General features: G+C 37.0%; 1 protein-coding gene across 3 annotated transcripts in view; it reads right to left on the bottom strand.

Moving 5' to 3' along the window:
* Nucleotides 1-636: 636 nt before the first annotated feature.
* LOC110093915 (zinc finger CCCH domain-containing protein 63-like) overlaps nt 637-11,981 on the bottom strand; it is a 19,063-nt gene continuing 7,718 nt past the window's right edge. For 2 of the 3 annotated variants that reach the window (XM_020818964.2, XM_020818965.2), the window contains exons 3-4: nt 1,469-1,717; nt 637-1,174 (exon numbers count right to left, since the gene is read on the bottom strand). In XM_020818964.2, coding sequence (XP_020674623.2) covers nt 848-1,174; nt 1,469-1,717 — 576 coding nt within the window. In that variant the 3' untranslated portion in view covers nt 637-847. The remainder of the gene's footprint in view (nt 1,175-1,468; nt 1,718-11,981) is intronic. The other variant, XM_020818967.2, reaches the window with a different exon arrangement.

Genomic DNA, 11,981 nt, shown 5'->3' with positions numbered 1-11,981 from the left:
GGTGTATCTTCAACAGTGCATTGACAACAAGTGCATGAATTATTCAGGTATGATGAGATGAAGAGGATGCGTCTCCGTCCTACATATCTTCCTAGTCTCCACCATATATAGCACCAGGCACATCTCACTTTCAGGTTGCAAACATGGTTGTTGAGGGTGGTGCCAGTGACCACGAGCAAGCAATAATGCCTTCTTATATTTGACCTCAATACCGTTGGCCACCTAAAAGTGCTGTTGGTGAGCCACCTCAACAGCATTTTTCAAGATGATAGTTCCGTGGACGTTAAAAAAAAATTATATATGATAGGACAAGCACTCCTTGACATCTGTAGCCACCCATTAAAAGAACAAATGGAACATCAAAGGAATACAATAAATAAACTTGTGAGTTGAAAATTTAGACCATAGAATCTTTCCTACCTGAAACCTGAACCTTATATGCAAGAAACTAAGCCTGGCTTGTATTAAAATAATTATAATAATGAAGATTCAATACTTAGACGTTCCTTCCTCAGCATAAAAACAAGCACACGTAAGGTTCATTGGGCACTTTTAATTCTATAGCTAAAAATAAAAATATCCATTATTAACATTATTTGCACATAACCTTCTGCATAAATTTTGGAGAAAATTGTATTTTAACATTTAGGTCTTTGTTTTTTGAAAAAAAAAAAAAAAGGATCAATCTGCAAAGCAAAATAACTCAAGTCGATAAGACAAAATCTGACCTGCATTTTACTCAGGAAAGATATCTGAGCCTCAACTAAGCATGGTTTCACAGAACAAAACTGCAAATGTACTTCTGAAATTCCGCATACTGGAAAAGAAGCTAAGCTGATCAGCGAGATTAAATGAAGTTAGAATTAGTTTGTGTAGACTCCGATGAAGGTGAAACATGCAACGGTGAAGAAGTACGTGCAGCAATGTTCTTGTCCTCTTTGCTGTTATTTGAAGAAAAGGGTCTATTGTCTGCTTCAGATTTCATGGTTTTAGTTGGTTTAGCTTCCCATGGTGTCCATGCCACTCGTGTATTTCTTTGGTTACGAAAATCATCTGGACGACATGTCGCTCGCATGTTATAGTCATAGCATCCAAAAAGTGGGTGATTAAATTTGCAATTTGAACCGTACCAGCAGGCTCCATTTAGATTGTAGTAAATACAAACAGGCTGGTCCTGGATCATCCACAAGCAAGAAAATGGTGTCAGAAACAGGGAAATTATAAGGCGCAAGCAACACATGTAAAGCTATGTGTGTAAAATTGGAGCACACAATTGTGTAGTCACACGTCATGCGAATATACAACAGTGTATTATCGGACGCATGAGTACACAGCTGTGTATTGCTTTTCGCACGGAGCTCTACATATCTTGCCCACGCCTAATAATTTTTTCAGAAACAGGCTCGTTGATGGATTAGAAGTTTTATTGCAAGAAAAACTTTCTAAATTCAAAAGTATAAAGTATTACAGGTCTCAAAGGAAGGCCGTGGGGTCCAAGAGTGCTTGTTGATACGGAGCTTCTTTCTTTTGGGTGATGAAACTTACAAGTTGAACCATATTTACAGTTCCCAGTTTTCAGGTAATAATGGCATTCTGGTCGATCTGGTCTCTCAGGGAAATTTGGTGTATTGCTGAGACTAGACTGTGTGATGTTATTGGATTTTGGTATTGGAGTAGGTCCAAGGACATCAGGAGATAGTTGATGATTTACAAAGCCCTGGTTCAGTTGTAGAGATTGTTCAGACATGCGTCAGACAGAAGAATTGAATTTGTATAGTTGATATATAAAAATAGTAGTGAAATTTCACAGATATATTCATAGCTTATGATTTAAATAGAATGAAAAGCAAATGAGTAAATAATTTGTTGACAAAGCAATCTTGCCAAGGAAGCATATTATCATAACTACTATCCCATCAGATAAAATGCTACTTTCTTCAGGTTAATGAGAAATTTCATGGTCTATAGTATCCATCTAGAAAAGTAATCTTAAAAATATTTTCTGCATATATTTAAAAGCGGATATAAAAAATTTGCCGAAACATTTATGAGATAGAAGAATATTGTTTACACACTTGATATGAACAGTAGAGTGAAGTTTTGCTAATATTTCATATTGTGGGCTCCGAAAATTCCCGCTCCCCAGCCTCTCCGCGCTAGCTCCTTTCTTATTGTTTGTGATGACGGAGAGTTTTAACAAGCTTAAGTTCCGGATGAATTTTCAGAAAGCAAATTAGGTTTCAGATAAGACACTACCCAGAGATTTCGCCCTCATATTGTGAGGACTTTATGATCTAAGTTCTGGTTCCCTATAGGCGCAAGCCCCTATAGTTAATTACCTCTCCCGATAATGAGAGAGAACTTTCGATTAAGGCTAGTCATTAAAGAGGTGGCATGGGTCATAAATCCAGTGTATAATAGCAACAATTTTAGGGTTTGAATTTGGGTATATGGATTTTGGAGTTTGAGACTTAAAATTTATCACCATAAACATAAAATTAGTGACGGACGAATGAAGACGAGCCTGATCAAGATCCCATGGTTCCCTCGTCCCGGGCTATCATCATCCCAAGTTGACCTCCACAGAAGAAAAAAATCAAATAAAAAAATATAAAAAACCTGTACTAGGCCGTGGCCCATCACATATCCCTGTGTAAATTCTGCAGGAATCACATGCAGCTACAATGCTCCATATCTCTGCAACAGCGCCATTTGCAGACCTGTCGCGTTTGCCTCGATCGCCTGATACTCGAGTAGTCAAAATGAGGAAGAAACGAAGTTGTTGGTTTCTGCTCTTCCCCGCTATCTTCTAAGCACAATCCCCGTTAGTTCTTCCGAACTCCTCCACAGAGCTTTCTTCCCTCTGTCTCTACCGAACCCCATATCTTCCCCTCCACTATAAGACGTTAACCAAGCTGTAAGATCCACAAATGGAAATGACCCCAAACACCCCGATGATAGCCGTGTTGAATATTTATCTCAACCGGAAGGATTCATAAATACTTTCAAATGCCACTCAAATACTAAAAAATCTAAATATTCAAAAATAAAAATCTCAAAAGTCTAAAATATTTAAATTTGAAATAAACTATTGAACACTTAAAGCAAAATACATCCACCCACCATAACAGTTTGTTGGGGTGGATTAATTGAAATTTACTTTAGCTCACATAGAGCTAATGCCTAGTCGAAAAAATCACTAGGATCCATTCTTAAATAACCTCCTGTCAGTAAGGATGTGGTATGTGTTCTCTGAACGGTGGGTTTTATGCCAAATGGCACCGCAGGATAAATGATTATTACCTGGGGTCCTCTGAACCGAGTGGTTCTGCTATCAAATGGCACCACGAGATAATAGTTATGGTCAGAGCCAATACGTTCCTTAGTGATATTAAATCCATGAGATATGAATCAATAAGATATAATCGGTAGGGCACAAAACCCTCTGTTAGCTAAGGTGGATTCAAATTTGTCCTCTTAGACAAACATTTATCCCAAGTTTATGTGGTCCCCTTGGACGAAGCAACCCATGGCTGCCGACAAGGATCCTTCTATCAGGTTGGGTCGACTATCTCCTTTGACTAAGTAGACCAGGGACCACGATGACCCTGGATGACAGAACCATGTGATCTTGATCAGGTCCATCATCCATTCCCCCGTCATCCGCTTTAAGTGTAAAATGGTAAAATTTCTAATTTTAAATATCATATCTTCAAACTTCTAACATTTAAACCCATATTGCTACTATATACCAAATAACATGTATTCTTTACGTATCTGATTGAAGACTAGCCTTAATTGAAAGTTCTCCCGATATCGAGAGGGGTAATTAACTATAGGGGCTTGCGCCTATAGGAAACCATAACTCAGATTATAAAGTCCTCATAAAATGAGGGCGAAATCTCTGGGTAGTGTATTATCTACAAACTCATATGGCTTCCCAAAATTTACCCTAGAACTTAATTTGTTAAAACTCCGCCAGAAAGAAGTAGGCAGAGGCCGGAGCCAAATTTTCAGATCCCACAGTCCCTTGTCTACTTAGTCAGAGGAGGTAGTCGACCCAACCTGACAGAAGGGACCTTATCGACATCCATGAGTTGCTTTGTCCAAGAATACCTTGTAGACCTAGGGTGGTGTTTGTCTAAGGAGATAGATCTGAATCTACCTTAGTTGATAGAGGGCTTTATACCTATCAAACATATCCTATGATTCATTACTCAAGGGTTTGATGCAATTAGGGAACATACGACTTTGACCGTGATCGTAATATAATGGTGTCATTTTGCGGCAAAACCATTTGATTAGAGGGCACGTGCCACATCCCTAGTGGCAAGAGACTATTTGAGGATGAATCTTAGTTATACACTTGACACGACATTCGCTCTTTGTGAGCTGAGATGAATTTCAAATTTATCACTACCGAAAAATAGTTGCAGGAGGTGGATGAGTTTGTTTTAAGATTTTTTAGGTGATAGATTTCATTTTATGAATTTTGGATTTTATTAGATTTGAGATTTGATCCCTCTGGTTGATATTTTCATTCAACATGGCCATCATCGGGGTGACGTTAAAGACACTGTATTATTTTTTAAGGAATTTGGAAGGCATTTCATGATTCAAGTCAGGTCTACTCCAATCCTTTCATGGAGAAGGATGAAAATTGAATATTTGATGAGCGCAATATTCCCGAACCGTTGAATATATGAATCATATATTATGATTGGAGCACATGCGGGTTGTGTTTAGTTTAAAAATAGAATGTTATATTAGTGAGCATTTGACCCTGCGCAATATTTCTCAGATATTTGTGTTTTTAACTTTTAACACATTTGTCGGAGCACATGCAAGATATATTTTCAAGTGTATTTTCAATATTATCGTTAGGATATCGCCTTCTGCCTGTTTGTAGAAGTAGGGTTGCAGATCCGGTGGCTTACCGCTGTGCTACAGGTTGCTTGTTTCTTCTTGTAGATGAACTGTCGTGCACTAATAAATTTCATGCAGTTGCTCGTATATGCTTGCATTTATCATAGGATTGTTGCTTTTGTTTGCAGGCAGTGTGTCACACTCACTATAATCTTCTCATTCATCATTGTTGAAGATCCGCGTAGGCTATCATATTTGCTATAAAGGCCCTATGCACACTTGCAGGCGACATACATTCTTAGCAGATTAATTGATATTGCCTGTATGTAAATTTAGTGTATTCGCTTGCGTATCAATATTAATTATCAAATGGGTTGCATTCACCATTAACTTCTTTACGCGTGTTGGCTGGCAAGTCGTCGTATTCATTACACATTGATTTTGTGTTTGTAGGACACTATCAGACATATGTTAAGGGTGTATTATGGTCCATAAGTGATCATTGCTTGTGTGATCAATGGTGATATTGCTATTTACCACCAAAGCTATAAAATCATTTTCTCTCTATCATTGCAACCTAAGTTACTTGCATCGGATGATCTGGTAACTGTACATTGTCAACTTAATTCAAAGCAATCTTTACATTTCTTTCATCTTGTGTAGACATATTTATCCTAAGATGACAACTGATAGCAAGAGCTGCTAATTTACTTATAGCAAATGGAATATTCTTATTAATGGTGATAGTATTTTGGAACGTCAAATTTTCACTTTGATTAATGTCAAATACAACTTGAGCATTAAACATTTTAAAATAGAATTGCAAAACTATAGAGAAGCATGAAATTAAACAGATGTGCTAGCATTAGAACATTCACCATTAAAAATGCTAGATATACATTCATCAATCTTCAAATCAGCAAAAGTTTCTTTGTATTTGTATTGATTGATGTATACATTTCTTCAAGGAAGAAACTCATTATCAGATATCCCTCTTAAATTAAAATATACATTAGATTTGTTTTGAATTAATATAGACTTTCCCAAATTCATCATTATATACAGTATCATCTGTCGAGGCTTTTCATCAAGTGACATTTTCATAAATTATAATTTCATAAGTGTTTTGATCAAGTTGTTTAGCAAGTAATTTTTGTATATGGCTTGCTTATATAATTAATATCATTCATGATTTTATGGTGGCTCATGTAATTTTGTTATCTCATTGAGAGTGAGATCCTGAAAAGAAGCTCGATTTGTATGCACCATATATCAAGTCAATTTCAAATCGAGTCAGATCATTTTTGCCATATTTCAAATTGATTAAAAATTAATAAAATTTCACTTTTAATCAATTGTGTGAGGGTTCTTTGATTGTTAAAAATTTTGGCAGCCTCCCAACATCCCCTCTCCACGAAGGGAGGGAGGGAGGGCACCTGCCCTTTCAAACCCGCCCAATTAGATAGGATTCGAGAGCCGAGAGCTTCAGGGGAGCAAATCGAGCCCGAAATTGGTCTTCCAGTCTTCAATTGCATCCGACCTGTTAATTAAGTGATTTAATTTTTATTAAATCCTTGTTTTTCTCTCTAAAAAGAGATCCTACAGCCATGAAGCATGATCCATGGGAAGCCCACATGAATCACGCCAATCGTGACTTGTTTCCACAGTGAAGTAGCTGATTTAGAAAGGAATATATGAGGGCAATTATGCTTGATTTTTGTAATTTAGTTATTTCTTTATTTACACAATGTATAGATCTATAAATAGGGATGAAATTGTGTAATAAAGTATGATTTTCCCTCTTAAATCCCTAATTTCAACATGGTATTAGAGACACAAATGAAGTAAAGAGGAAACCATCAGAAAAAAGCCCCACGGGAAGGATGAAGCTGGAAGTCGTGAGCCCCGAAGGACAAAGCCATGCACGACGAAGCCGGAAGCCATATGGAATGCACTACAAGAAAAACATCATTTTCCAAAGGCTATTTCCGCCGAAAAATGACTAAAATCCGCAGGTAATTTATATTTCCAGAGGATTTCCGACTATAATTAGCACGTCGAAAAATAAATACCGTCGAAAAAATTCTCTAGAAATATTTCCGGTGGATTTTCCAGTGGAATCCATCAGAAATTACTTCGAAAAAAAATTGAAGATTCTATGGTATGCCAACAACGAGGTGATCTCCAAAGCATGCAACATTCCTATCGCCCAAATGGGAAGAACTATCTAAAATTGTCTCAATTTGTGAAGACCTACTTAAAGGGGAAAGGAAAATACACCACCTCGGAGGAGGACCAAAAGGAGGTGATCCTAATTTTGGGGCATGTGATGAATTGGACTCCATGATTATGTCATGGTTATAGAATTTTATGACTCCAGAAATTAGCAATATGTTCATGTTCCTTTCCACTATAAAGGACATATGAGATGCTACTAGACAAACTTTTTCAAAAGCTCAGGATGCTGCTCAAATCATTGAAATTAAAATCAAAGTAGGAAGCACAAAACAAGGAAGCAAGACCGTGACGAAGTATGCCACTCTTCTATAAAATCTATGGCAAGAACTTGATCACTATAGATGCATAGAGACCAGATGTCTAAAAGATGCTGCTATCCTAAAGAACTTTATTGAAAAAGATAAAATTTATGATTTTCTAGCAGGACCGTATGCAGAATTTGATCAAGAGTCCAGATCCTTGGCAAACAAGAAACACCATCATCAAATGAAACTATTGCTCTCATCTGTGCCGAAGAAAGCCGACGAGGTGTAATATTGGAGCCAAAAGTTGTTGAAAGCTTAACAATGATAACCAAAGAAGCACAATGAAAGAAAAAAAGATGAAGATTATGCAAAATTTAAAGATAAAAACTCTCTTTGGTGTAGTTATTGCAAAAAAACAAGACATACGAATGAGACATGTTGGAAGAAGATATACGGAAAGCCCCCAAGGAGTGGAACCAAAGAAATGAGAAAAAAGACACATCATATGCCAACACTACAACAAGTCAGCTTAACCCAGAAACACCGACCATCTTCAAAGAACTCAATAAAGAACGCATTCATAAACTAAGACAACTCCTGGTATACCTTGAAAAACCACCAGCATCTTCCTCTCTTGCATTTTCAGATAAATTTCCTATATCCACTAGATTAAGTGCCTCTAGAAATCATTTAAAATGAATATTATGGATCATGACTCAGGAGCCACAAATCACATGACAAACTCCACTACCCACTTCAATAACTATGATCCTTGCCCAAGTGACAAGAAAAACATCACTGCGGATGTTTCTCTTGCCACAGTAGAAGGCCAAGGAAGCATACCGTTATCTCATTCCCTCACTCTAAAAAATGTGCTCCATGTATCTCAATTATCCATAAACCTCATATCTATATAAAAACTTGCCAGTGACCATAATTGTCAAGCATTATTTAACCCTAACTATTGCTTATTTTAGGACCAGATATTAGGGACTAAGATTAGACTTGCTTAGGAGAGAGCTGAATTGTACTACTTGGAAGAGCTGAACAAATCTAAAAATAACTACTCTATGTTATCCTAATTGACAAAAAATCTACTATCTGGCTTCATCATTTCATATTAGGACATACATCCTTAGATGTCTTAAAACATATATATCCAAAACTTTTTCATAAATTGGAAAATGAATATTTTCATTGTGAAACATGTGAATTAGCCAAGCATAAAAGAGTTACTTTTCCAAACAAAAATGAGAGATGCAACACTCCTTTCTATCTTATTCATAGTGACATATGAGGACCATGAAAAATCCCCAATATCTCTAGGGCTCGCTAGTTTATATCTTTCATTGATGATTGTACTTGAGTATCTTAAATCTATATCCTCAAGAATAAATCTGACGTTAGCACCATTCTTCCCAATTTTCACACCAAGATCCAAAATCAATTCAGGATTAAAATAAAAAAAATTTTGTTTTGACAATGCTAAAGACAACTTCAACCAAACTCTATACTCCTATTTTCAAAGTGAAGGTATCATCCACGAGTCTTCCTGCGTTCACACTCCACAACAAAATAGGGTTGCGGCAAGAAAGAATGGTCACCTTCTAGCCTCCACTCATGCCTTCCTACTCCACAATATACCTTAATCCTATTGGAGGGAGCCCTCCTAACTATCACTTACCTCATAACCTGGCTACCTTAAAAAATCTTGGGACTGAAAGCTCCAATGGATATTCTGTCCTCATTTTACCCCGAGTTTTGAACCCATTACCTTGCCATAATCTTCGGGTGTTCTACCTATGTTCACATCCACAATCATAATAGAGGAAAACTAGATCCAAGGGCACTCAAATATTTTTTTATTGGATATTCTGCTACCCATAAAGGTTATAAGTGTTATCATCCCCAACAAAGAAACCCTTGTATCCATTGACGTCACTTTTAATCAACAAGATTATTACTTCACTAAATCTCATCTTCAGGGGGAGACTGAAATAGAGGAAGATGAGGAAAGTATGTTTGTCCCTCTTAACTTTCCTCCACTACCTCAAACTAATCCACCTGAAATACAAAGTAGGGAAACTGAAGACCAAGCTCTCCTTAGATTTGGGAATGAATATTCCAGGCGTACAAGTTCAAACTGTGCTATGAAGCAGATCCAAAAATCTGAACCATCTCCTGAAGTTAAGGTAAATTCACCACCTCCCTTATAACCTATAACCAACTATACATCCTTCAATAACTTTTCATCCTCAAACAAAAACTTCTTAGTTACACTAGAAGATATTCATATTCCTAATAATACTTCTGAGGCCTTATCTGATGAAAACTAGAAAAATGCCATGAAAGATGAAATGCAGACCCTAGAAAAAAAAAACATGGGAGATCACCAACCTACTAATAGGAAAAAAACCAATCGACTGCAAATGGGTGTTCTCTGTAAAGTATAAAGCTGATGATATACTGGAGAGATACAAGGAAAGACTAGTGGCAAAAGGGTATACTCAGACATATGACATTGACTACCAGGAAACTTTTGCACTCGTAGCCAAAATGAATACTGTTAGAATCCTAATCTCACTAGCAGCTAAGCACAACTGGCATCTGGAACAATTGGATGTAAAAAATGCATTACTACATGGAGATTTGGAAGAAGAGATATTTATGAAAATACTACCAATATTTAAGAAAGAATCTAGAGGCCGGTAACAAGGTGTGCAAATTAAAAAAGGCTCTATATGGGCTTAAGCAATCACCAAATGCTTGGTTTGAAAGATTCTCAAAATTCATGCTTCTTAATGGGTATCAACAGAGTCAAAGGGACCACACATTATTCCTTAAACACTTAGACTCAGGGGAAGTCATAATACTATTAGTCTATATAGATGATATTATCTTGACTGGGAATAATGAAAAGCAAAAAAGTAAGTCCAAGGAAAATTCTTTCCAAGGAATTTGATATCAAAGAACTTGGTAGGCTAAAATACTTTCTTGGAATTGAAGTAGCTCACTCCAGCAAAGGAATCTTCATCTCACAACAAAAGTACATTAAAGGTCTTCTAAAGGAAACATGAAAACTAGTATGTAAGTCAACACCAACATTAGTAGAACCGAATCTCAAATTCAGTGAAACTCAAGAAGATCTAGATGTAAATAAAGAAACTTATCAAAAACTTGTGGGGAAATTGATATACCTTTCTCACACCAGACCAAATATTCATTTGTTGTAAGTATGATCAATCAGTTTATGCAAAATTCAAAACAGACTCATATGCAAGTAGTAGACAGAATACTGCACTACCTTAAGGGTAATTCAGGGAAAGGGATTTCTTTAGAAGATACCACAGAATAACCCTAGAGGAATACACTGATGCTGATTATGCAGGTTCACTAGTGGACAAAAGATATACTTTTGGGTATTGCATATTCCTTGGAGGAAACCTATTTACATAGAGAAGCGAAAAGCAGAATGTGGTGGCAAGATCTAGTGCAGAAGCAAAATATAGGGCTACGACCTTGGGAATACGTGAGGTATTCTGGATCAAGATGATTCGAAAAGATCTAAGGATCAAGTGGGATGAACCCATAAAACTGCATTGTGAGAAAAAATCAGCAATCAACATAGCTCACAATCCAATCCAACATGACAGGACCAAGCACATAGAAGTTGACAGACATTTTATAAAAGAAAAATTAGACAGTGATCTTGTATGTATCAACCACATGTCATCAAAAGATCAACTTGCAGATATCCTTACCAAAGGATTTGATAACTCTGCCTTTCTCAGAATAATAGCCAAACTTGGAATGACATATTCATATTTCCAAGCTTTAGAGGGAGTGTTAAATCCCAACCGTTTTCTCTAAAAAGAGACCCTACGACCACGAAGCATGATCCGTGGGAAGCCCACATGAATTACGCCAATCACAATGATTTCTTTCCATAGTGAATTAGCTGATTTACGAATGAATATATGAGGGGAATTATGCCTAATTTTTATAATTTAGTTATTTCTTTATTTACTACTATGTATAGATCTATAAATAGGGATGAAATTTTATAATAAAGTATGATTTATCCCTCTCAAATCCCTGATTTGAATAATTTTATTTTAAAAGTTTTTATTCCCCTTGAAAATTCTACAGCCTCCCGACGCCCCCTCCCCGCGAGGGGAGGTTTGGAAGGGCACTTCCCCTTTTGGATCTACTCAGCCATATCAAATCAACGACAAGGACTTTGGGGAGCGAATCGACCCCGAAAATAGTCTTTGAGTCTTCTATCCACTTGGTCGGACTAGATCGAAGACCAAGAGCTTCAGGGGACCGTATGAACCCCGGGACTTCGCCCCCTCCCCGCGAGGGGAGGTTTGGAAGGGCACTTCCCCTTTTGGATCTACTCAGCCATATCAAATCAACGACAAGGACTTTGGGGAGCGAATCGACCCCGAAAATAGTCTTTGAGTCTTCTATCCACTTGGTCGGACTAGATCGAAGACCAAGAGCTTCAGGGGACCGTATGAACCCCGGGACTTCGTTCAAATCTTCTCCTGCCTTGGTACATGTTTGAAAATCCCTACCTCTTTTTTTATTTCATTATATATATATATATATATATATATATATATACAT

Source organism: Dendrobium catenatum, unplaced genomic scaffold (assembly GCF_001605985.2).
Source record: "Dendrobium catenatum unplaced genomic scaffold, ASM160598v2 fragScaff_scaffold_370, whole genome shotgun sequence".
NCBI lineage: Eukaryota > Viridiplantae > Streptophyta > Magnoliopsida > Asparagales > Orchidaceae > Dendrobium > Dendrobium catenatum.
This window is presented reverse-complemented; position numbering and strand designations above follow the sequence as displayed.